Genomic DNA, 27888 nt, shown 5'->3' on the forward strand with positions numbered 1-27888 from the left:
AGCATGCATAATTAATCAGGTTTCCACCGTCTATATCAGACAGTAGTCATCCAGCTACCTGCCAAAGCAGCCCAAAACGAAATGTCTCCAATGCCCTCCATTGGTGCTGGGTGCTCAAGTTCCAACACTGGATATATTAACTGAAAAGCACTTTATGTTGGAATGCAGTGGCCTGCAATCAGCGTTCTAGGGAAAGATAGACTCTCAGCCAGTCCTGCAAATGTGTACCATCTAACTTTTAAGAAACTGAATAAAATTATGCTCATTTCATTGTGTTTTAAATCATTGCAAAACTTTTCCTGACTGAGATGAAATCATTGCACTGAATACGTTACACTCTGACGTCTTCTAACCCTGCACAGGAGAATATAGTCATGAGCACATTTAGCAAACCAGATGAGCACCGGGGTTATATAAACCTAATAGATTTAACCCATTAAGACCTGAGGCCCATTCTAAAAAATGAATGTCATCTAAATCCTAACAGTTTTCTGAAACACTTATGTTGCTATAATATCAATGGTGCTCAAACTTTTTCATGTCAAGGACCCCCACAATTATATGTATTTGGTCGCGGACCCCCATCTCAAAATATTTAGTTTCAGGGACCCCCAAAAACAAAGGTTTGAGTACAAATGTTCGCTTTAAAAAATATATATATTCAAAGATTTGCACAAATGTTCACGATTTTCCCAAAATGGCAGATCTACAAGCTCATAGCGCGGCACTCGGTGCTGCACTATGAGCTTATAGATCTGCTATTTTTGAATAGCCAAAGTATAAAATAATGGTTTAAGTGGTTAAAATCTAAAATGACAGATGCTTTCCCGCTCTTAATGGGTGTGAATGTACACAGACTATAGACATGGTGGCATAGGATCTGCGTGCATGATGGCTTCATGAATACATCAAATGTACAAACATCGCTTACTGAAAAAAACACTTTCTTTAACAGAGAACAGACAGTGTTGTGTTTGAGAGTGCATTTTCTCTCATTAACTCTAATTGTATTCAGCTGCAGCAACTCACTTAAGTTTTAGTTAGCGGCTGAGCGTTGATTTATTTCACCGTTCTGTCAACACTTTCAACAAAAACAGAAAACACCCGCCACCACACAACAACGTATAAATTAGCCGTCGAGCGCTTGCCGTGCACATTTTGTGATAATTTAGACAATACTGACAGCAGGGTTGTTTACGGTTCAATTCGCACTGTTCTCTGTGCCTTCCAAAAATGATACATCAACACAGTGTGTCTGGGTTGGAACTGATGCTATTTCAGGCTGCTGAAATAATACCCCTATCTAAACGCTCATCTAAACCATCCTTCACCAAGTTTGATGAGGAGAAAGTTGTGCTATTACTTCACAAAATGCTAGAATAGACAAGAAGGGCTGTTTGTTTACATCCTCCCACTCGCGTGCTTCTGTAACAAGACAACATCTTCAGGTCCCAGGTGGGTCTATTAAATATCGTCGCTGTCGGGCAGAAAGCTTGTATGTTCAATACTGTAACTTTTCAGGAAATGGGGAAAACATTACAGGATCAAAATGTAGTTATTATTCAGTCACAAGCACTTATTACAACTTTTCATTGGTTAAAAATGTATAAAACCCACAGACACATTTAACCATTTCACCTTCAAAATGTTTCAAATATAGCACAAAAAAAAAAGATCTACTAGCTCACATCGGCGTCGCATCGTGACGGGTTGTGAGCTTGTAGATCAGCTATTTCTGCTACGTTTGTGCGACACTGTTGTATGGCAAAGCAGGGACTTAATTTATGAAAAAAAAACATATACGTTGAAATATGGAGTTACAAGGTTTCTGCCCCAACAGCAACATTCTGAGATGGCCTGGAACGCTGTGGCAGAGATCTAATCAGAGCTTCACTTATAGTGGCACATGGATTTGGAGAGCAGCAAAACAGAGCCCTTGATCACAGCAAAACATCTCCCCTGTCACCCCAACTTCAATGGCTCAATGATTGAACGACTAATTTGGCGGGTTTATAAGCAAGGGATAATGCATGGGGAGGTAGTCATTATTGAAATTTAAAGCCCGACAGGGCGATTAACCACCGAGGCGCAGCCGAGGTGGTTAATCGCCCTGAAGGGCTTTAAATTTCAATAATGACTACCTCCCCATGCATTATCCCACTTATTACACGGCTACTTAATAAATACATAAATACATTTACCCAAAAGTAACAACAAAACGAAGTATTTCCTTGCTTACGGCAATGAAAGTATTCCATAAGTATTGGGCTGGGCGGACAAGTTCGCCTCGCAAAAACAAATGACGAAATGGAAAAAAACTCGCCCCAAAACACACAAAACGCCCCCCATTCTATTTACTGCCGATTTTTTAATTTACTGCCGATAACCAAGCAGCACAGGTTGACATGAGCAGGTGTTCTGAGTCTCTGATTACACAGCGGTCTGTTATAGAGCTCATCGGTCATTATCCAGAAATAATGACCGATGACTGACCAATCAGAATCGAGCATTCAACCAAGCCGTGTAATAATTATAAATAATGATGTTGCACTGCAGTTGTGATTTGGACATGATAGAGTTGTGATGATGACAATGGCGAAGAAGATGTGGAAGATGACATGTAGGTTTGTGTTGTTAGATGAAAAAAATAGTTTTCTCTATGATGAAAGAAAAAAAGCATCAGTAATGTGATTTCTAAATCACAGACAGTCATCTATTGTATGTAATGTAACAAAAGCATTTCTTGTTAAATTAGAAAACCTTACATATTGTGGAGAAAAGTTGCGCTTGCTTGAGCTTGAAAGGCTAAGAAGTCAAAATTATAAGAGATCTCAGACTCTGTAATGTGTTTTTCTGTTTGAAGCGCTAGCAGCACAGATAGTGAAAAATAGAAAGTGTTTAGAAGCAATTTCTTTGACTGGCAAATTGATTTGAGAAGAAGGTTCAGAATGAATGCTATGATGATGACTGCACTAACACACTTCCAATCTAACCATTTCAGAAGGTCAGGATAAATCTCTTGACAACTCAAATATACCGTAATCTTGAAAAACCTTGTGGTGTGGCCACACGTCGTGTTGTTTTGATTCAGAGTTCTTCACTGGCTCCCTGTATGCCAAAGATATGATTTGAAAATACTACTGTTGGTTTATAAAAAACGGTTTGGGGCAAAATACATTTCTGATCTTGTGCGATATCATGAACCATCCAGACCTCTCAGGTCATGTGGGACAGTCTGCTTTCAGAACCAAACGAGGAGAAGCAGCATTCAAGTTTTTATGCACCACATAATCTGGAACACGCTCGCAGAAAACCGCACCATTTATAAAGAACTCACAGTTCTTTAAAAGATAAAATCTTTCTGTTTGCAACTGCCTTTTATTGAGATGGTTTTATGATTCTCCTGCACTGTTAAGTTACGGTCTTGTTTTTCTGTTTTATTTCTTACTTCTTTGTTTTTATTTTTAGTGTATTCAAAAGTCCTTTTATATTGTGTTTTTGCTCTATGTCCTGAATAGGTCTTTCCTATTAAGGGAATACTGTAGGTCTTCAATGTCGCTTTTTTTCCCTCTTCCTTCTTGCTGAATTATTTTCTATCAATTACACACCCCATGAAGCATTGAATTCATGGAGATCGTTTAGTTTTTGTCGTATTCATAAGCCAATAATTTGATTACAGGGCGGACTCACCGCTAGGACACTCAAAGAGTCTCCTTTGAGTCTCCTACCGAATACATTAGCATCTTTCCGCCGTTAATCAAATTATTGGCTTAGGAATGCGACAAAAACTAAAAGATCTCCATGAATTCAATGCTTCATGGGGTGTGTAATTGATAGAAAACAAGTCATTTTTTGGGGTGAACTACTCCTTTAATGTTTTATGTAAACAGTGAATTGCCTTGTTGGAATGCGCTACAATACAAATAAAATTCCCTTGCGTTGCCTTAACAACGACTTATCTCCTCTCTCCAGTATAAAGAGCAAATCGTGTCTCTCACCCAGTATGAAGAGCATCTCCACGGCGATGTCGCTCACGATGGTGGCGCGCGAGGTGGTCTCGGTGTCGTCGTCGTAGGGCGTGAAGCACACGTTGTAGGGCACGGTGACGGCCACGTAGAAGGTGGCCAGCAGGATGAGCCAGTCCCACAGGGCCTTGGAGATGCTGTAGTGGAGCAGGATGAAGCGGGACTTCTGCACCGTGGCCACCTTGTACTCCGGCAGCGACGAGGACTTCTCGAACATGCCCTGTCGACAAAGAGATCAATCACATGTTCTATAAGTCAGCGGTTTTCAACCCTTTTCATATCAATTGATTTGGCATTTGAGCCACGGAACCACCATTTGATGAGATTTAGACTCTCAGACGCACAAAACGTAGAATATTTTGTTATCGTTGGATAAGATTCTGTCCACAATTCCATGTTGTATTGATGTTGGTACCATAGGAGAGATAACAGGCAAATGTTTATCAAAACAACAATTCTTTGATCAAATAATGCAGATGTTTAACAATAATTTAACTCTTGAGAGCATAAAATGAAACCAAATGCACCCGCAAGGGTCCATTTGGTTTCATTTTACGCTCTCAAGAGTTAAAGATCTATAAGGGTCCATTTCGTTACCAACTCTCCATCATTTAGCTGGGGACCACCTGGAACCCCTCAAGAACCACTGGTGGTCCCCGGACCACTGGCTGAGAACCACTGTTCTAAGTCAGCGGTTCTCAAACGTTTTCATGTCAAGGACCGCCAGGTTTTTCCAAGATTGTTTTGAAAACAGCAGATCTACAAACTCACGACGTGATCACATCGCGACGTGACGTGTGCTTGTAGATCGGCCAATTTATTAGAGGGTTAAAGTGGCTAAACTGATTTTGATGCTGTATTAACACATTTTTCTGGGGACCCCCTGGAATCCCACCCCAAGGACCCCTTTGAGAACCAATATTCTAAGTCAGAGGTTATAACCACCCGGTAACATGTTTCAAGTGGATGAGTGAAGGTTATGTGCTTAACATGTCTCTGTGTGTGTGTGTGTGTGTGTGTGTGTGTGTGTGTGTGTGTGTGTGTGTGTGTGTGTGTGTGTGTGTGTGTGTGTGTGTGTGTTTGTGTGTGTGCGTGCATGTACGTGTGCGTGTGGGTGCGCGCGCGCGTGTGTGTGTGTGCTCGCTCGCGCGCGCGCGCATACATGTGTTAGCCCGTGGTGCTTTTGTCAGATATAAAGAGGGCCGCTCCAGATAAAAGGCTGGGAACTACTGTTCTAAATGATCCTTGAAAGAGACAAGATGTGCACATGAATGTACAGTATGTACACAAGCACATGCACAAAGAAGGATTTTTTTCCGACCCCAATGGGCGAACGAATGGTTAGGGCTCGTACCACATAACGTCTCTGTCGGATGGAAACCTCATATGTCCAAAACTGTTACTTTTCAGGATTCAAATTCAAAAGTATCAAAAATAGCGGATCTACAAGCAAAAAAACTATGTGTTTCGAGCTTGTGGATCTGACCGTAGTATTACATGTAGGTTTTTTTTTAAACACAAAAAGTTTAAATATGGAGATAGGAGGTTTCTTCCCGACAGAGATGATAAGCTCTGATAAATGGTAAATGGTAACTGGTGCATTTATATAGCGCTTCTATCCGAAGCGCTTTACATTGATTGTGCCATTAACCCATTCACACACACATTCATACACCGATGGCGGAGGAAACCATGCACGGCACCAACCTGCTCATCGGGAGAAATTAGGGGTTCAGCGTCTTGCTCAAGGACACTTCGACACTAACTCTAGGGGAGCGCCCCAGCCCGGGATCGAACTGGGAACCTTGCGGTTTTCCAGTTCACTCTACCCGGCCACTCTACCCCTGAGCCACTGCCGCCCCTGATGCCTGACAGTGAGTGACTCCCGGACCATTTGATGCATGTCACTCCCCGACTCTCTCTCCTGGATTCCTGTCTCTCTCTACCGTGTGTCTGTCAATAAATGCTAGAAAAGTGCCCAAAAAAACTAAATGAATACATAATTAATAAATAATAAAATACAGCCTAATTAATTTCAGGGTCAACTTGCCAATTATGCTAAAATATATTGTTGCCGTTGGGCAAAAACCTCTCATCTCCATATTTTAACCTTTTGTGTTTTTTTTCGTAAATGAACGCCCGACTTAATCATACTACAGCCTCACACAAAATCATCATAGGTAGCCGAGCTTGTAGATCTGCAGAGACGTTATATTGCACATAAGAAAAGCTGAATAAATTAATACGTTTGAAGATGCTAAATGAGCTGTCAAAATAAATGATAACACTGTAGGGCTCAACGATGCTGTGCCAGGAGTTCGTCCACAAATAGATGCCAAGAATGCCAACACCTCATGTGAAGGCATATTAGCCTATGAAAAACAAAACCAAAAGAAAAAACCCACAGCACTGTCGTCTCTTATCTGGGCGAAACAGACTGCCTTGGACAAACAAATGAACGTGATAAATAATCATATAAAATCACTGAAGGGGAAAACTCATTAGCAACGTCTAGCGCTCAAAAATAGACCATTTTCACAACAGCCTGCATTTGATATGAAATAGCAGGGTAAACACATTCCATTCAGGTCAGACAGAGTCAGGGTGCTGCTATTGTGCATGTTGGCTCACCGGAAAGGCTCCGCCACGCTAAATGGAACCTTAATTCGTGTCACTGGTAACACCTGTGTTTACCCTTCCATTTCGTGTCAACATGGCTGTGGTGAAAAAAAGGTCTATTTCATACTCGTCTTGCACCTGGCCTCACTCGAGCCCTCCAAAATGCCATTTCAGTTCTACTGTAGTTCGCTGATGCACTGGAGTGTCATTTTAAGGAAATTAGAGAGACTGGGACATTGTCCACATAAATCTAAACGAGGACTTTTACATTTTAAAAGGGGATGCCTTTTAAAATTCCTCGTTAAGAATTTTTGGATTAAGGCAATCCAATAGCGGAGAACGTGCCATTACCGCTGGTTCGTGGACTCTGGCACTATACTGTAATGAGCCCGCAGGTCTCCACAAACGGGTCTGTGCATATATAATAGGCTTGGCCAAGTTAACGAGACAGAAGATGAAGCCATTGCCTTTGACAGTGGAAAGAGAGAGAGGGCAAAGAGAAAGACAAGCGCTAAACGAGCCGATATCCGTCGGCGAGAACAATGAGCCGGGGACAAGGCGAGAGCCAGAGAAGCCTGCTAATGAAGTATTAAATTGAATTTGCCTTGTGTGTGTGTCCATAGGAGCCGATGAGCTGTTAACCCTAGCTCGTGCAATCTTCTAAATGAGACCTCTCGGACTGGCCAGATAGATGTTTGCTCAAGGACATAATTGAGGGAACGATTCGACTCCGAGAAGAGCTGAAACACTGGAGAATAATAACATGCATTACACACACCATAAAATCCTGAGTGTTAACCCATTCAATGTGGGAACGCATCTCTGTCATTTTTTATTTCTTTGGCTATTCAAAAATAACAGAAATACAAGTTCATAGCAAGTCTAAAAATCTTTTTTTCGTTGAAAATCGTGGGTCACATATACATTTTTAAAGCAAACATTTGTAAATCAAAGCTTTGTTTCTGGGGATTCTACAAATCCTAACTAATGTTGCTATAATATCAGTGGTTCTCAAAAATTACATGTATTTGGCCGTGGACCCCCCCCCATCTAAAAATGTTTTGTTCCAGATACTCCAGGAAGTTGTAACAGAGTTAAAAATGTTCGCTTTAAAAGATATATAATCAAAGATTTGCACAAATTTTCACGATTTTTCAAAAATGGTAGATCTACAAGCTCATAGCTCGGCACTCAGTGCCGCGCTATGAGCTTGTATATCTGCCATTTTTGAATAGCCCAAAGAAATCTAAAAACGACACAGTCGGATGCTTTCCCGGTCTAAATGGGTTGATTTGAAGATCTAAAATCGGTCGCATGAAAACCGGCGAACAGTCCTGTGAAGAAGCACCGCAGAGATGAAAGAAAAGTGGAAAACAACCAAGAGAAAGAATCGATATCTGAATAAGTAGCGTCAGCAAAAGATACAAAAATGACTCCCTAGGAAAAAAAATCAATGAGAAACAGCCCTTCTGGAAAAATCAATGAATAAAACAATTCTTTTCACTATAATTGCTATAAAGGTGCAAGGCGCTGGTAATTTGTCGAGCTTGACCCTTCTTGGAGCTCGACGCCCTGCCTCTGGACAGGTGCTGTGGTGTGAAACCTTGGTTAGGGTTAGGGTTAATAGCCCCGTTGCCTTCTTTCAGGAAGGACAGAGAGAGACATGACTTAGCTAGAGGAGAGAGAGATCATGGGTGGCCTGCATGACCAGGAGAATTCCCAGTGGGCTATAGTGACTCAGGGATATTTACTCACGACCCATACACATTGTGGGGGGGGGGGGGGAAGTTTGGGAAACAGTGGGCTAGTCTGTATGTAGAACGGTTTTGGTCTTTGGCTGACTTTCCCACACAGTGGGGAAAGACTGTCCCACTGGCTTCTCTCTCATACTCAACAACAAAAAGCAAACATGTTATTTATTGTTTCTTTACTCAAACGTAGCCTTGTTTCGTGAGTAAAACCCCCTGTCCTGGAAATGGTATGAGACATTAGTGAAAAGTGCACCCTGACGGCGAGAGGCCAGGGAGAAGCTCACAGAATCTGAACTAAAATACTATGTTGGAGTGAATTTCCTTGCTACGTCGCCAGGACCTGTATATAAATCGGGATGACAGAAAAATAGGCGAATAAAAAGAGGTAGCTGCATGACTATAAAAACAATTATTCATCAACTTTTTTCATTCAGCTAGTCACAGCTGCAGTGTCGTTATTGTCTCCACAGTGGAGGGGCTCAATAACCTGGCACTACTTGTCATTGAGAGTGAACTGGCTCAGGACTGTAAAGACATTATAACGGACGCAAAGACAAAGAAGATAAGACATGTGTGTGTGGTGGGCGCATATCTATTTTGACCTCCTCGGTGTCAAGAGTTATGTTTGTGTGTGTGTGTGTGTGTGTGTGTGTGTGTGTGTGTGTGTGTGTGTGTGTGTGTGTGTGTGTGTGTGTGTGTGTGTGTGTGTGTGTGTGTGTGTGTGTGTGTGTGTGTGTGTGTGTGTGTGTGTGTGCGCACGTATAACCCCTTAACTGCGTAAGTCTCTCGGTTTAAATGTCTGTTTATGTAGGAGAGAGAGACAAGCAGATTTGAGGAGGACCCGTTTACGCATGTACTGGACCTTTTCAGGGGCCCAGCTATTTACTGTGGGCAATCCTGACTATAGTCTAGTCATTGAAGCCACTAGATTTGGGTTTAGGCTACTTTGTATGTACTTTATTTGATAGGCAAGTTGTGACAACAACGTTGGACTGCATCAGCTGTGTGAAAGAGAGAGGCTGCGTGCACGATTACACATTAGAGAGTCTGTTAACCCTGTTGACTAATGAACCGATGCTGAAATGAAATACTGAACTGAAATGTGATGAGCTGTGTGACGGGATAACGTTAGGCGAGCAATTTGTTTTCCACGTCAGAAAGTGGGCAAGACATTAAATGCCAGGACCAGTCCAGCCTTTAGAGCAGTGGTTCTCAACCAGTGGTCCGGGGACCACCAGTGGTCCTTGAGGGGGTTCCAGGGGGTCCCCAGACAAATGAATAGTTAGGAACCAAATTGACCTGTAACTGTCTAACTCTGAGAGTTAAATGAATACTGATGATGATGATACTGCAGTGTAGATTGGGACCCCCCAGAAATGAAAATGGTTGAGTCCCTGGCATATCTTTTCAAATGGAGGTCTCTGGGCTAATATGTGTCAATTTGGGGGTCCTTGACCCACGAAAAAGGTTGAAAACCACTGCTTTAGAGCATAGCTGTACAAAGCATATGGGTGGAGAACACTGGAGCAGACACGGAATGGGGTACTTTGAGGAAGTCCTTGGGGTAAATGTATTTTGTCTGATATTGTTTATGAACAAATGTTCCCCTATTGATAAAATAAGTTACATCTGGAAACTATCACGCTTATAAATAATCTTTTATAGGACAGAACCAATATACGTCAGCCACCCACCAATAATAAAATAATAATAAAAATGCCAGCTAGCTCACTGACCTGGCCTGAGGGAATTTTGAATATGAAAGCTAGGATAAAGTGTGTGAATGTGTGCGTGAAAGGGTGAATATAATGCACCTTGAAAAGCGCTTTGGATAAAATGTGCTACACAAATGCACCATTTACCATTTCGCTTTTACTAAATGGTAAACTATTTCAGTCCATTAGGCTTCTGGGGTTCAGGCAGAGCTACTCAGCTAGATAAGCAGCTACAATGCTGTGCTACACAGCGATGGGAAAGAGGCCTGTAAGTGGACTAGCAGGTGTTCAATCATTAAGAACTGCATTGACAACACTAATAGTTACTTGGAAAAAATCAGTAAATACAGCTTTGAGAGAATTATGACAGGAATACTATGCCAAATGTTTACTTAACCAAAGCTGTTATAAAGAGTCTCTACATCATGCAAACACAAGCAGGCAGACAGGCAGAAGAGCTATGGGATAATGTCGTCTTGCGTTTTTATGGGTTTAATAAATAAGAAGCTTGGCTGCACCAACACAGTAAAATCTGTGAAATCCTCAGTATTAATCAACCCATTTCTAAATCTACACATGTAACCTAATGAACCCTTATGGGTCCATTTGGTTCACTCTCAGTGAAATGTACTGTAACACTTCACAGTGCAGGAAAATGAAGCTGATTTCCCTTAGCAGCTGTGGCCGCTGATGTAACGATGCGCCGTCAGTCAACGTCAGCAGAAGCTGGACTGTTGTTTTTAATTTGTCTTACATCACCAGCAAGGTCAGGTCCTCAACCTGACCTCTGTGGCCCTGGAGGCAAGTCAGCCGAGCGCGGCCTCGTGATTACAACTGGAACCGCCCTGAGCTGCTGCGAGACGTCATTGGATGTCACACGGCTACAGCTGATACGGCACGTCGTTAACTCTTACACGACATGGCCCGGCGCGCTTTGGGCTGCGCCACAGCTTGGGCGAGAGAAGACTGTAACACATGGCTCAAAACATGACTTGAAAAGTGGCAACACGTGAGCCCTAAGGCAGAGAAAGAGCTAACGTTGCTACCCCCACCATAGCTAGCGCAGACACTTAAAGCTTGCAAGTATCCCAAACATATTTGAGCTGAACAATACTGAACTTATTTTGTCAGTAGTCCTGATCAAATGGAAATTGATGTTGCTTGCGTCATTTCTACAAATCAGACTTGGCATGATTTTGGAATGATTTTGGATTGAATACGCATTCAAACAGAAAATTACAAAGTTCTATCCAATTCACTGTGAAATTATAAGACATCTTATTTCTGTTGCAAAGGAATATTGAATGTCGAGAACAAAACTCGTAAAAGAAAATTCTACAAAGCCTTTCCAAAAAGAAGTGAGAACGGCATCACTGCATTCCTTTGTCCTTGCTGGAGTTTTATTTACAGCCACGAGCCAAAAGAAAATATGCTGATGCAGTTGTACTTTGAGCCTTCCTCACAGCATGTACAACAGATGGGCTCTTCCCTTTAAAGGGCACATCACACTATCAACAGGAAAAGCAGGTAGTGTGGGTAGGTCATCCTTAACTGAAATAACAAGGACATAGATTATGTTTTAAAGGTTTTCAAGACACGGCCACCACTGTGGAGTCTAGGAGTTTCGAACACAAGCGTCAGGCTTTGCAGAGTGTCAATATGAATACAATTGGTTGTGTTTGGCAGTGGTGGAAAGTAACTAAGTACATGTACTCAAGTACTGTACTTAAGTACCATTTTGAGGTACTTTGACTTTACTTGAGCATTTCCAATTTTCAATACTTTTACTTTGTACTCCACTACATCTCAGAGGCAAATATTGTACTTTTACTCCACTACAATTATTTGAAAACTTTAGGTACAAGTTACTTTGTAGATTTTGATTATTATTACAAAACATACATTAACCACTTCAGCCCTATATACATTTGAAAAACGCATCTACAAGCTCACAATGCGTCGCATCGTCACACATTGTGAGCTTGTAGATCGGCTATTTTCAAAAGATTTTTATATATGAAAACCTGTGAAATGGGACATTCTGCATAATGAGTACTTTCTATTTTAAGTACTTTAAGTACACTTTGATACCAATTATTTTGTACTTTTAATCAAGTACATTTTTAATACCGGCCTTTTACTTGTAACAGAGTATTTCTACATTGCGGTATTGACTGCAATAAATACGCGAATGCGACGCAAAACAGTCACAAGTGCATCGCAACGTGCACACTCTGTGTGACTACTACATTTAACCTGGCACAAATACAGTTCCATAGGAGAGACAGCGATAAGGACAGAGAGGGAAATCAAGTGAAATAACGGCATACCGAGGCAAGAGAGAGAGAGAACAAGAGGAGTAGGAGTGATGGAGAGAGACTGGAAGGCTAAAAAAGACAGAGAGGATCAATAAACAATTTGTACCACGCGACAAAGAGGCAGCCGGGGCAATTGAGCAGACTATGGGAAAAGATTGAGGGAGGGATGGATATGTAAAGAGTGAGAGAGGGAAAGAGGAGGGGAGGGAGCGCGGGGTGGCATCTGCAGGACGAAACTGACAGGAGAATGGGGAGAGAGAAACAGAGAGAGAGTGAATGACAGAGAGAACATCTGATAAGACAGAAGGAGAGAGAGAGAGAGACAGACAGACAGAGACAGAGAGAGAGAGACAGAGCAAAGGAGTTCAAATTAACCCATTCAATCCGGGAACGCATATACAAATGTCTTCTAAATCCTAACAGTTTTCTGAAATACTTAAATGTTGCTATAATGTCAGCGGATCTCAAACTTTTTCATGTCAAGGACCCCAAAAATGATATGTATTTGGCCGTGGACCCGTCTCAAAATATTTAGTTCCAGGGACCCCCAGAAGCAAAGATTTGAGTTACAAATGTTCGCTTTAAAAAGTAAATATTCAAAGATTTGCACACATTTTTCAAGATTTTTCAAAAATAGCAGATCTACAAGCTCATAGCGCGGCACTCGGTGCCCCACTATGAGCTTGTATGTCTGCTATTTTTGAATAGCCGAAAATGACAGATACTTTCCCGGTCTTAATGGTTTAAATAGAGGGATGGAATTAGTGCATTGAGGAACCGAGGGGGGGAGAAAAGAAAGAGATACCATCCATCCACCCAATTTACATATAATATATGTATAAATTATCATGAATGTAAAATCCAGGAGTGGCCATTACACAAATTCCGACGAATGATAAAATGTGTGGTCTCACTCCGTCTGATACGCACACACACTCACACACACACACAGCAAGCATCCTGCTCAGCATGTGAACTGTACAGTATATCGTTGTCAGTCAGGCACACCTGATCCACAGGGGACTGGAGCGAGGGATGGAATGATTAAACACACACACACACACACACACACACACACACACACACACACACACACACACACACACACACACACACACACACACACACACACACACACACACACACACACACACACACACACACACACACACACACAGACAGCACTGAACAGAACTATACTTATTATTTATCTGCCAGATTTAGGTCCGGAGTGTAAGATGTGACTTTTCTGTTTCATTGAGCACCCCAGCAAATGTACTTATCCCATTTAGGGCAGGAGCCCCTATTTGTAACTATACCTTTCAAGACGGGAAGCCCTTTTGGGGTTCTTGTTGCTATGTACAGTATGTATTGGCGACATATTTTTTTTGTAATTTTTCAATAAATATTTTCAGAAAAACTCAAGATTTAGAAGGCGTTTTTAGAATCGGCCGCAGGTCTAAATGGGTTAAGGTACAAAAGAGACTAATGCAATGGATTGAAATTATCTGAGGGACAAATATATTGCTTAATCCACTCATAAGCATGACAGCAAAAAAAACAAAGAATATACGGTATTAAGTGTGTCTGTCTGTCTGTCTGTCTGTGTGTGCGTGCATGCATGCATATATGTGCTTGTGCGTGCGTGTCATTCATTGTTTCCAGCACCATGGAGAAAAGTAATGGAAAAAATGAAGGCTTGCCGCCAGGACATTATGATTTCATGTATTAGAATTATACGAATACCAGCAATTTGAAAAATATGTGAAATGCACTATGTGTGCGTGTGCGTTTGCATGCGACATGCGTGCGTGGTGTGTGTGTCTGTCTAGAGAGATGTTCCAACCTGCCTTCAACTGGGGTCTCTAACAGAGTTAAGTTTGGGGGTGGGGGGGGTTTATAGCAGCCAACCTGGAAGGGGTCTGCATGTGTGTTTGAGTGAACGTGAATGTCCATGACCTCGTGCTGTGTGAACATGCATGTGTGTGTGTGTGTGTGTGTGTGTGTGTGTGTGTGTGTGTGTGTGTGTGTGTGTGTGTGTGTGTGCGTGTGCGTGCGCACGCGTGCGTGCGTGCATGCGTGCGTAACAGGGGAGAGAGGGGAGAGGAGGTCTAGGAGAGGTGAAGACAGAGTTCCAACTGTGCATTATCCTCCATATCTCATGCACACACCAGAGTGCTGCTCCACAGTAGCTAACAATAATACCAAGACATCATCAATATGTAAGACTGGGCACGGCGGCGTAGTGGCGCATCCATGAAGATATGCTGTATATTCATCAGTTTCAGTGTTCATACATTTTTCAATACATTTGAAACTGTTTCCATTCCCATTTGTCGCTCTATCGATACCAGCCTTGCTTATACTCCTATGACTGTTCTAGACTCTGCTTAGTTGAAAAAAGTAAAGAAAAAACCTGCCTTTTTCTCGCTGTACCGTGACGCACAGGCTATACACACACACGCACACACACGCGCGCGTGCGCACACACACAGCCCGCCTCTCACTCACAGTGCTGTACTCAGCTCTCCTCACTTGACTCGTCTCGCACTTTAAAATAGCTGTCACAGTGTTATAGTTTGCGGGGTGTTAGCTTGCTAAAGCTGGCAAGTGCATGGAGCCTCAGCGTATGGCTTTGAGTGACAACGGAGAGGTGTTCTGGACATAAGTCAAATGATTGCGCTTCCGCTTTCCATCATGTCTCCCTATATACCGTGATTTTGGCTTCACTTCTGTTAACAGCACAGTCAGGGAAAAAAACAGCACGAGTGTTGTTTGGAAAATACGTCACATTTGAGGTGAATCTAATTAACAAGGCAAGACAGAAGGATTCCAGCAAGCGCATATGCAAGCGATGCTGCAGCTCAGTGACACCTTAAGGGTTGGTTGCCGAAGTCAAGAGCGGTAAGGGAATCACAAGGCACAGTCCAATGATCTGAGAGAGTCTCAAACAACACTGGGTCCTCAGGAGAAATAAACAGCAACACTCACCGGAAAGCTGTTCGTTCCAGTGGTATTCTACAGAGCTAGACTCCCTCTGGCTCTGATCCAGTGTCAAAGACAATGTTATCAGCCCAGAGAGAATTTCTCACTATCCGTATTTTAGTCACCAAGCTTAAAGCTCTATTATGTAACTTTTTTTTTCTTTCTTTGTGGACAAAATGTTATTTTGTACCATCTGTATGGTTGAGAATGTTAATACAATTAGGGTGGTTGTGTTTGGTCTCCCAGCTCTTCTATTGAGACATTTAGATCCCGTGTGTCTGGTTTGACAAGACCTTTGATACAGTCCTGTTTCTGGTTTGACACAAATTTTGACCTGAAGGTCAAAGTCTTCAACACCGGTATCTCAGCTCCACTTGTTTCATTGCTGTTCGAGGGGAGAACATTTGATTTCTCCCCCGAGCAAGCAGTCAGACTCTATTAGCTCAGTGGTAAAAGTTTCAGCACAAGTTCGCGCAGGAGACCAAGGTTTAGGATCGTGGGAGAAAATATTTTTTATCTTATAATCTACGGTTGAAGAGTTATAGGCAAAAAAAGGGATTTGGCTATTGATATCATTGTGCGCTGTATGGAGAATTTAAAATGTTTTCGTGGGCTCTTAGGCTAGAATCCATCAGTAGGTCCTAGAGAAGCCTGATGCAAAATTTGGTGGTTTTATCCGCTCCGTAACGGTCATTTTGCTAAGCCACCTGACTAATAAGGGGGTTAGTGCAGCTAACAGCTGCAACTAATGCACACTGCACCGAGGCTAGACTCCCTCATGGTAATTCAGCTGATGCACGTTGTCAAATGGTGGACAAAGGTTAAGTGAATATGAGATAGATAGAGAGAGAGAGAGAGAGAGAGAGAGAGAGAGAGAGAGAGAGAGAGAGAGAGAGAGAGAGAGAGAGAGAGAGAGAGAGAGAGAGAGAGAGAGAGAGAGAGAGAGAGAGAGAGAGAGAGAGAGAGAGAGAGAGAGAGAGAGAGAGAGAGAGAGAGAGAGAGAGAGAGAGAGAGAGAGAGAGAGAGAGAGAGAGAGAGAGAGTGTGTGTGTGTGTGTGTGTGTGTGTGGTTTGAGGGGGGTGAGTCGTTTAAAGCAGTGGGTCTCAAACATTTTAAAGTCAAGGCCCGTCATTATGTATTGGCTGCGTACCCCCACTTGAAAATGTTTTGTACCAGGTACCCCATAAGAGAAGATTTTTGAATTCTGTACCGTAGATATAGTACAGAATCCTGCATATACTGTAGGTGAGGGGATAACAGTGAAGAAAGTAAAACACAGGATCTGAATAGGGGGCTCTAGAAATGCAAACAGTTGCACCGTGTCACACAAACTCTATTTCCCCCCCCAGCTTCCTCTTATCCCGACGGCTGCACCTCAACGAATGACACCAGTTACAATTTAGGCATTTAACAGACTCTTATCCAGAGCGACATACAATAAGCAAGGTCATCACGCACATAGAATGCAAAGAGACAGTGTAGTAGTGCCTCAGGAAACTAGGACCACAGGAAATCCAAGAATCAGTCTAAACACTACTGTATACTATAACATAATAACACACAAAAAAAACCTATAGGATACCAGGTAAACAAAGAACCAAGCATATTTTTAAATAACAAAATGACATTGTTCAATCAGGAAAAACAAGCTTAAAGGACAACTTTGGTTTTTCACAACCAAGGGTTATATTTTAGCTTGTAATTAAAGTAAATAAAAGATGAGTGTTTTCTTTTTTTAATTTACTGCTTTCTATAATTTTAGCAATTTTCACGATCATTTTTTACAGTGGGCGGGGGCATTCTGTCCGGTGGCTAAATACGTCTTTTACACAATAAAAAAGGTCCCATTGTCTTTGATGGCCAGATGTGAGTTATTGGGGGCTAGAAGAGCTACTGTAATTAATAATAAAGAAAACGCTGAGTTATTGTGTAAAACAATATATATTTAGCCAACGGACAGAATGCCCCCGCCCACTGTAAAAAAAGATCCCGAAAATTGCAAAAACTATAGAAAGCAGTAAATGGAAAAAAATGTACACTCATCTTTTATTTAGTTTAATTACAAGCTAAAATATAAACCTTGGTTGTGAAAAACCAAAGTTGTCCTTTAAGTAATAAAAAACAACAAGCTATGTCTGTAAGGTAGATAATGTTTATCTCGGTCAGTCGCTAGCATGCATCAAGATCACAGTGACACAGCCCCAGGTCGGCTACCAGGCCTGGCGGAGATCTGTTCTTTTGTAGTTGATGCCGCATCCAGAACAGAATGTTCTTTATACTGTGTGTGTGTGTGTGTGTGTGTGTGTGTGTGTGTGTGTGTGTGTGTGTGTGTGTGTGTGTGTGTGTGTGTGTGTGTGTGTGTGTGTGTGTGTGTGTGTTCAGCATCTCTGTATGGAAACAGTGTGTAAATGTGTGGCTGTGGGTGTCAGGGAACATATGTTGCTATCTTGTCTGAAGGCAAGACAGAAGTAAATTGTCTAAATATACATGTGTATGTGTGAGAGTTAGGTGTGTACTGTATGTGTCAGAGGGTATATAGGTGCGTAGTGTGAGGATGGGTATGTGAGTCTTTGGAATAAATATGGTGTGTATGTACTAGATTGTGTTTGTGTGTACAGTAAGTGTGGTACGTATGTGTGTGTGTGTATATATATATATATATATAAAATATGCGCGTGTGTGTGTGTGTGTGTGTGTGTGTGTGCCTTCAGAACATGTGCGTGAGTGAGTGAGTGTGTGTGTGTGTGTGTGTGTGTGTGTGTGTGTGTGTGTGTGTGTGTGTGTGTGTGTGTGTGTGTGTGTGTGTGTGTGTGTGTGTGTGTGTGTGTGTGTGTGTGTGTGTGTGTGTGTGTGTGTGTGTGTGTGTGTGTGTGTGTGTGTGTGTGTGTGTGTGTGTGCTTTCAGAACATGTGCGTGAGTGTGTGTGCGTGCGTGTGCGTGTGCGTGTGTGTGTGTGTGTGTGTGTGTTTTCCGAACATGTGTGCGCGCGCGTGCGTGCGTGCGTGCGTGCGTGCGTACGTGCGTGCGTGTGTGTGTGGTTTGCACATGTATGGTGCCAGTGAACAATGCCATCTGTGAGTAGGTGGGATGGGAAGGACGGCACCAGGAGGCTGGCAGACGAGGGGGAGGTGATAGCATCCTGATGCCCGAGGACAGGGCCTGGCCTTCTAGCCTGCTAGGAACATCACAGCCAACCACAGTCCGGCACGCACTGTACTGTATCACTGTTGCTGTCTGCTGCAATAAGTCGCCATTAAGACCTGAGGTCGATTCTACAAATGCCTTCTAAATCAGTAGTGCTCATACTTTAAAGATCCTTCAACACTCAGGATGTTGTGTTGACTGACTGGTCAGACTGATCTCTATGCCTCCATTATGCTTACACATTATTTTATTTATCTCAGTAACTTGTAATGTTTTATTGTCTCCGCCAGGCCGAAAGGCATGGCGAGAGTATGTTTTGCACCTTGTCCGTCCGTGTGTCTGTCTGTGAACAGCTAATCTCCGGCACCGTTGGCCCGGCCGCTGCGAAACTGTGCACACACACTTCCTGGATGCCAAGGCCGAACCTCTGACCCAAATTTTTCAGATTGGCCTGCTATAGTGCCACCAGGATGCCGATATGTGCAAAACACATTTTTGGATATCACTCCTACAGATTTAATCCAAACCTTACGCAAATCGGTACACAGTATCTATAGTCATGTGATCAACATGGAATTTTCCGATTTTCCATATTCTATCCTGATTGGCTAAGGTTGGCTTCCAAAGTTTGCAGGATTTGTTCGTTTTGCAGACTATGTGCAGAAGGTGTGCTCAGCCAGCACTTGGTCTCTGTGTCAAACACTGTGATGTCGTTGGAGACGTCCCCCTGGTCCCCCCAGCCACCAATTACAAACATCTTTGTCACGATAATGGTGGCAGAGTCACTTGATGAAACAGGTGGAGTGCCTCTGGTGTTAATTAAAGACCAGACCAGATTGTGCCAGTGTCCAACTTGTACATGTTATTAGTGCGTCCAGTCAGTCAACTAGTATGTTAATTTTAACTCATTGCCTGCCATGGACGAATTAATTCGTCCATGGCAATTCCGCTATGGCCCAGCCTGCCAAGGACGAGTTTGGACAAGTTTTTTCACACAGAACCGGAGATAACGCCATCCAAAGATGTGCTGCTCCATTCACTCCCTGGTTAACTTATTGCTTAAAAATAATCTACCTCGGCTCCTGTGTACTTTTTTTTTTACACTATATATTTTTGGCAAAACATGCTATTTTCAACTTGCCACAACTATGGAACGGATAATTTTCAACAAGACCCCTGTGTGTGTAATGAGGGGATCACCGTGCGAATAGAATTCACAGAAAACATTCCATGAATTTTCAAAGGTTGATAAAAACGCTTGTTTTCGCTGGCAGTAGCGTAACACTATTACTCTATTACTCTGGCAGTTAAAGAGTTGTTAATGGACAATTCATTTTAAAGGAAAATTTACATTTGTCGTGATGACAATTTTGTGATGTCATTGCGTGATGATGTCATTATGTAGAATAGCTAATCGTTACTCAAACTTAAGAGATGTGCCACATCTCTGTCAAAGTCTGCTAGCAAATATGGTGCTGGCTGTAGAATTGGAATGAGACAAACTATACCCAGATATAATCGCACTACGCTTTTAAAGCAAGTAAAAGCCTATCCTTCTTTGAAGACACATGGAGGCTGTATCTCCAAGGGCAAAAAAAATGACATCATCTAGATAGACATTCACTATCTCTCTGCTGTTCTGCTTAACAAAGCAACGAAAATGTCTTCCAAAAATAGTTGACATTTACAAGGAATCTTTAAGGATAAAATCTGTAATTATGTATAATATGCAGTCTATATGGGAATGCCCGGAGATGGTACTTAAAGAGTGTGAGGGGGAACATAAGGCCAGGTGCATACGTTGTTGCACGATGGTGTCGCAAATAGCCGACATACAAGCTCACAACTGCAACACATTGTGAGCTTGTGGGTCGAACATTTTCGGCGCGTGACACCGTCGTGCGACGAAGCATAAATTACGTTTAATGACTGATATTATGGAGGTAGTGTTGGTTAGACAGACGATGGCGGAGAAGTCAGCTGGAACCACTTAACTCATTAAAACCGGGAAAGCATCTGTGTCATTTTAGATTTTAGGGCTATTCAAAAATAGCAGATCTACAAGCTTGCACAAGCTTTCTGAAAAATCTTGAATCATTTTGACATTTTTAAACGCAAATCTGCACTTCTGGGGGTCCCTGGCACAAAACGTTTTCAGATGAGGGTCTGTGGCCAAATACATTTTTTGGAAAACTACTCATTCAGAAGGCATTTTGTAGAATCGGTCTCAGGTATTAATGGGTTAAAAAAAACACAGCGCCGCTGACCTCGCCGCCCCGTGCTAGGGCCTCCCGAGTCCCCTGGCAACTGTGTGAACTCAGGAAATGTACTTGTAACCGACTGCAGTACAGGTAGCAAAATGTCAAGCGACCAATTATCTGCTGATGAAGAGAAAGGAGTCAGGTGTGGTATGGGTACTCACGCTGCCGAGGTTGACTTCTCCCTTGCCTCCTCTGGAGAACTGGCTGGTCAGCTGGTACAGCATGGTGCGGCCTCGCCTCCTGGCCCTGCTGAAGTGAGAGGTGCTCTTCCTGTTCCGCCTCTTGTCCTCGGAAACTGTTGGCAGTGGTGGAAAAAAGTACTCACTTTTTAGTAAAGTAAAATCAATACGGCAATGTAGAAACACTCTGTTACGAGTAAAAGTCCAGAATTCAACATTTGCTTGAATAAAAGTACAAATGTACTTAAAGTACCAAAAGTAGAAAGTACTCAATATGCAGAAGGTGCCGTTTCTGGTAGATCTGCTATTTTCAAATGGCCGGATTGTATATAGGGGCATTGACTGTTAGGGACACTGACATGGGTCAGAGGTTAAGTCAGTCAGCGGCAGGGCATGAATTTTAGGGAGGCCACGAAGGCCATGGCCGTCGTTGCCCCTCAGTTTGGCCTTGTGCCCCTCAAAAAAATGGCATGCCCTGAGACCACAGTGGCCTTAATGCCCCAGCTGACTGTACCACGTTCTCCTCTGTCTCTTTCTTGTCATGTGGCCACCTGTGTCTCTCTCTTGTCATGTAGACACCAGTGTCTCTTTCTTGTCATGTAGACACCAGTGTCTCTCTCTCGTCATGAGTCCCCATCTTTAAACCAATCCAGTGACTTTGATTGGTGCAGGGCTTTTTTTGTGTGTAGTCCACGATGGCGTTTTCCTAAAGAATGACACTGTTGTGACTTTTTTTTAACTATCCTAATTTATTTATTTCACTAGAGATAGTCTACATATTAAATTTAAAATCATCCTTAACCCTTACATTCAATTCATTCTTTCAATGAACTAAAATCTTGTCTTATTTGATGGCCTTCCTGCCCTGGCATTTGGCCTTTGTGCCCTCAAAAAATGGACAACACCAAAGGCCAAGTGACCTTACCCCTAAAATGACGAAATTCCAGGCCTGGTCAGCGGTCAAGGAAACGCATAAAGGACATTATAGTTTATCTGTTGGCTTGTACAGTATAGCCCACTGCATGTCTACTGTATTCATATGCCCAATTTTGAGGATGTGAGTTTTGGAGATTTCGTTATGTCAAAGATTTCCATTTTCAGACTATTTGTATTTTTGGCTATGCCGGTTCAGTTTGTTGAGACTTGTCTACATACTGTATACAGTATACAACATTCAAAAACACCCTATCACATTTGATAGAAATTTGTCTTTGGTTAGGGTCTCTCGAACAACAACATACTGTGCACTCATGAAAGACATTATTCAAAAAAACACAATTCTATAAATATACACAGGTGTGCAGAGGACAGAAGTGCATTAATAAAATGTGACAGTTTATTTGTCCCCGTTTAAAATGGATATTGCAGTGGGATTTTTATGTTACACATGGTACTGTATACAGTATCTTGCAGCTCTGTCTCTCATGGGCTTAATTTGTGCCGGAGCTGGCCTGAGCTGCATGGGCTCTGGAACCTGCCCCGTGCGCTCCGGGAAATCTAGAAGGTGTCCCATCACCTCAAATGCACACACGATACAATACGTTTTTATTTAGGCTATTTATTATTCATTCAGCTTTCCAGCACTCTCTCCAGAGAGAGAGTGCCGTTTCTACATGCCTCCGCTCCTGTTTTTTGTGTCAGAATCGTTCATGCTGTAAACAATACTTCTTCTATTGTTACATTCTTATGTTAATGCTCCGATTATTAAATGGAACAGCCTACCAGTGTTTAAATAAGTGCTATACAAATAAAGTTTTATTATTATTATTATTATTATTTGATGTGGAAACACTGATCCTTATGCTGATATTTGGCCTAACTTTCTGGGGCTATTTTATGGTTTAATCAATACATTTTATGAAAAATATATAAAAAGTTGGGCATATACCTGCAGCGGTAAGTTACTGTATATCCTAATACTACAGCAGCTATAAAGGTTTCTGTTCTGTTCCGTTCCATAAATCATGCTATATTTGGATCAGGGCTTCAAGGTCAAGGCCTATAGGTTTTCTCTTCCTTCCGCCAAGTTTTGAGTCTCTTAGTTTGCCCTTTCATACGCTTAACAAGCTGTGCCTGCTGAAATCGCACACAGCTGCAGAGGTGAAAAAGCACAGCCCTTCAGTGAAATGTTCGGCACCTGGACTTCCATTCAACTGCATTACAGAGGAATGACAGCTTCTTCCCCCCTCGGGCGTAGTGTTTGGCATTTGTGACAGACTGTGCTCAGGCTCTGGATCAGCACGCCGCGTTGCCCTGTGGAAAGCACTGCCTGCTTCCAATGAATGAATGCCAGCACTACTGTAACGCATTGCGAGGTAGAGAGGGTGACAATGACAAACACGAAAGGGCTCCCCGAACATGAAAGCCAGGGGGCCAGGAGATGGGGCCCAATTATAAATCATGTATAAAACGGAACAAATGAAAGGAGTTTTTTTTTGGGGGGGGGGGGGATTTCAAAGTCCCTACATGCAGTGTACCCTCTGTGTGGTTTGCTGTGGGTTTCCTTACCGTGCTTTTCTGTGATGTCCTTGAACGAGAAGAGGAACAGGACCATTTCTCCTTTCTCGTTCTTTATGGGAACTATGTCCAGCAGACACCAGAAGGCCATCCCTGAGAACAAAACCAGTGGTCGTTTTAGCACAGGAAGTGGAACACAGTCAAATCCTGTGTTCATTTAACTCAGAGAGAGTGCAAATGTAACCAAAATGGTACATTTGTACTCTCTCTGAGTTCAAACATTCCATTATACACAAACGTGAGCTGATCTATCCATAAATCAGATGCTGCTGTGAAGTGCAATGAATGGCAAGTGGGATTGAAACATAAAAAGATAATAATCTGCTTTCCCTTGTTAGGTTAAAAGAAAAGGAAATACAAAATTATAATTAAAAAAATGATGAAAAGGATAAGAATTAAAGCATGACGAGTCATACAAATAAATAAATAAATAAATAAGTAAAATAAAATAAATACATAGAAATACCGCATCGCAGCTGTATGCCTACTTTAAATGTCTGTCCGGACTAGTGTAGTGAATGTAGGAATTTAATGAAAGCCTTGTTACCGTGACCTTTGACCAGCTACTTCTAAACAGTTCATCCTTTAATCCAAGTGGATTTTGTATGCCAATTAAATTCCTCCTAAAGTCATTAAATTCCCACAAGGCACTCCTAAGATATTGCGTGCAAGAAAACGGACAGATGGGAGATACAGTGTGAGGTCACAGTGACCTTTACCTTTGACCACCTACTTCATTTCATTATAGAGTCCAAGTAGATGTGTTTAATGCCAAATGTAATGAAATTCGCTCACAGCATTCCGGAAATGTTGTGTTCACAAGATTGGGACAGATGGACGGACAAACTTGCTTCCTCATTTGGTGCATTTGGTGTCTTTCTAGGCTTCCTAATCAAGTGCTACCTGTGAGCTCTTGTAATATTCTAGAAAGGGAGCGAATTTCATCTCCTTAATTATTAATGATTAAATAGACTTTTTGTCACTTTAAAAATTACGTAGTATCTTTAATCCTTTGGTAAGGCTGGGCGATGACAGTTCCAAGAGAGGGAGTGAGACTTCTAGCAACCAGAGGTAAATCCTATAATTACATAGGATTTGTCTTTCATAGAACAATTTTCCAATATAAACCCAAATAGAGCACATATAGGATCGGGGGTAATGTCTGTCTGAAACACTTCTAAGAAATCGTTTTTCCATTTAATAGAAGAACCAAAAACCACAATGAAAATGAGCTCTTGAGCTTTATTTTGTTTTATCCTCTTGATAGATTCGTACAAATATATGTATGCACTACGCATTTTGTCAATAAAGATGTCAACACATCAATCACAGGCACAGTGTGTCTTCTGTAATCTTGTACACAGGTATTTAGACATCCTGGGGATCTTTTTTTTTCTTTCTGTATTATTGTGTTGATTTTGAACTGTTTGGCTGGCATATGTCTATGAATTGAATACCAAGGACCCCAATGGAAACAAGACCGCAAGGACTTTTTTGGACGGACCTTTTAGACAAAGTATTATAAATGTAATTGTGCTGTTTCCATTTTTTGCCTAATAAAATATTCAATCAATCAATCAATCAATCAATCATGCATGTGAGTATATGGTGCAGCCTGGCCCATTATTAAAAGAGACGGTAGTGATCCCCAGGAGTGGGCTCAGAGAGAGGGAGAGGGAGAGGGAGAGGGAGAGACAGGGAAAGATAGATAGAGAGAGGGCAAAGGGAGGGAGAGGAGAACGAGTGGACAGAGTGAGATAGAGGATGACTACAGGTTTTTTAGAGAGGGGAGACAGAGAGTTAACGATGGCACCCGGCGAGCTCATTAAGCACTCAGCACAAGATGTGCTCCATTCTCAGCACATCTGTTACATGTCTCCTAACCCTGTCCCGGCCTGTCTGTGAGTGCCCTTATGTGCGTTTTAACCCTTTAAGACCGGGAACGTATCTCTGTTATTTTAGATTTATTTGGCTATTAAAAAATAGCAGATATACAAGCTCATAGCGCTGCACCGAGTGCCACGCTATGAGCTTGTAGATCTGCTATTTTTGCTATTTTTTTTAAATCTTGAACATAGCCAATATTTGAATATATAAATATATAATTCAAAGGGAACATTTGTAACTCAAATCTTTTGCTTCATGGGGGTCCCTGGAACTAAATATTTTTAGATGGGGGTCCACGGCCAATTACATATAATTTCGGGGGTCCTTGACATGAAAAACTTTGAGCACCACTGATATTATAGCAACATACGTTTTTCAGAAAACTGTTAGGATTTAGAAGACATTTGTAGAATCCCCAGAAGCAAAGATTTGAGTAAAAGCAATTGCTTTAAAAACATAATATGAAAGATTTGCACAAAATGTCACAATTAAAAAAAAAAAATCTGATCTACAAGCTTGTAGCGCTACGAGCTTGTATAAAATAATGGTTATACCTAAAAATCTAAAATGACACAGTATGCGTTCCCGGATTGAATGGGTTAAGAGTGAGAGAGTGGCGACCAAGGAGACGAGAGGCAGAGAAGACGTTACAGGTGGTGTCGTGTTAGCAAGGGAGTCCATTTGGAGAGCGAGCGAGCAAAGTGAGTGATTTCTTTTTGCTTGCACCACATGTGTGTCGGCTCTGCGAGTCGGCTCTGCTGGGTCGACGGGCTCAGGAAGAAGCCGAGGTATACGAATGCCCTCCACTGCACTCCACAGCCTCCCCGGACAAGCCTATGTGTAATCCCTCAGAAAAATTAGCGACACACTGGTTCACACCATTGGATTGGGAAGCATTAGCTCTCTGTTGAGCGAACCTAAGCCTGTTCGGACCATCGGAGAGGCTTAAGGAATCTTGTGTGGTCTCCTCACCGTGTATGACTTACTGCAAGGAGACTAGGGCTCCATTAAGTTTACAAGGATTTCGTTAAGGGCTTAACTTCCAATTATAAGCTACTTTGATAAAAGGCTGCGTATGGGGGGGACGAGTACACACGCACGCACACACACACACACACACACACACACACACACGTCGCACGATTGATTGATGCTTTTTTAAGTCTTTGACTGCCGTCGACGCGAGTCAATTGCTACTTTGTCCACTTGGCCGTCGACGCGTTCAACGCGCTGTATAACTTTTTAATTGTTTAATAAACGATCGCACTGTTCTCTGTACCATCCTTCATAATTTTCTCTTCCCACTCGCTTTCCACTCATCCTACAGTATGTGAAAATATCCGTAAACCGTTTCCTGTTTCCGGGTTTTATCTTGAAAAATGTGATTTCTAGGCAAAACCAGCGCAAAACTATAGTTACCTCACACAATATAAAAAACGAACGGAAAGCTCTTTTCTCTGGAGGACGAACAGTTATCCCTACTCATCTACAAATAAATTCTTCCCTACAATTGGAACTGGGATTTTTTTTCCCACGCTGGGATTTGGTGTTACCCCATGTTCATCCCCTCACCGTTCTTCTTGTAGAAGTGGACCTCGGCCTGGAACTCCTCGCGGCTCTCCATGGCCTTCTCCATCTGCTGGGCGACCTGCTCGCTGGTGTCGGCTCCGTACAGGAAGCGGCAGCTGCAGTTCTTCTGCATCACCTCGGTGCGCACGTAGCCCGTCAGCTCCAGGAAGCCGTCCGAGCAGTAGACGATGGGGTAGCCGCGGTGGCCCTGGGCGTTGCCCAGCAGGAAGTTGCTATCTGCAGGGTTATAGGGAGGCAATGAGAAGGTCAGAAAGAGTTGCTCCGGACTTCACACGAAGAAAAAAGTACATTTCAGTATACTCAGTAAAATCCTCAGTATTAATCCTTTAAGACCGGGAAAGCATCTGTGTCATTTTAGATTTGGGCTAAAAAGCATAATTTTATGCTTTAGCTATTCAAAAATAGCAGATCTACAAGCTCGTATCGCGGTACTCAGGTGATAAGAAGCGGCTTGCTAGCTCCTCATGCATTGAAGGAGGCAGTTCTGGGCTCTCCCCAGGCTGGCAGAAAGAGAGTAGCACCCAGGGTTACATAGGCAATTGGCACAGGGTGAAAAAATGGGTTACAAAATCATGGGATAACATTTTTGGAAATAATGACGTTAAAAATCGTTCACACCACAACTAAAACAAAGACAATGGTGAACGATATAGTTAAAGTTATCGTTATAGTTATAGTCATAATTATAGTTATAGTGCTTGGTATGAACATACCATGCATGAACCTTAACCCAATTAAGCATGAACCCAATTAACAAACAACAAGGTAAATAGTCACATAAGTAGAGAGTACAGAGAACAATGTAGTGCCTCAAAGAAACTTGGATACCGGGTAAACAATAAACCTCACATCCGAGTTAAAATAACTGCGTGCATATACTCAAATGAATGAACAATT

At 42.2% G+C, this 27888-nt stretch overlaps 1 protein-coding gene across 1 annotated transcript in view; it reads right to left on the reverse strand.

Annotated features, from left to right (window-relative positions):
* LOC311059964 (voltage-gated delayed rectifier potassium channel KCNH4-like) overlaps positions 1–27888 on the reverse strand; it is a 95456-nt gene that overhangs the window by 43495 nt on the left and 24073 nt on the right. Inside the window, exons 2-5 of the mRNA XM_084078085.1 lie at positions 26974–27207; positions 23464–23607; positions 20980–21113; positions 3999–4245 (exon numbers count right to left, since the gene is read on the reverse strand). Coding sequence (XP_083934211.1) covers positions 3999–4245; positions 20980–21113; positions 23464–23607; positions 26974–27207 — 759 coding nt within the window. The remainder of the gene's footprint in view (positions 1–3998; positions 4246–20979; positions 21114–23463; positions 23608–26973; positions 27208–27888) is intronic.

The sequence above is a fragment of the Gymnoscopelus microlampas genome, assembly GCF_963454915.1.
Source record: "Gymnoscopelus microlampas genome assembly, chromosome: 14".
NCBI lineage: Eukaryota > Metazoa > Chordata > Actinopteri > Myctophiformes > Myctophidae > Gymnoscopelus > Gymnoscopelus microlampas.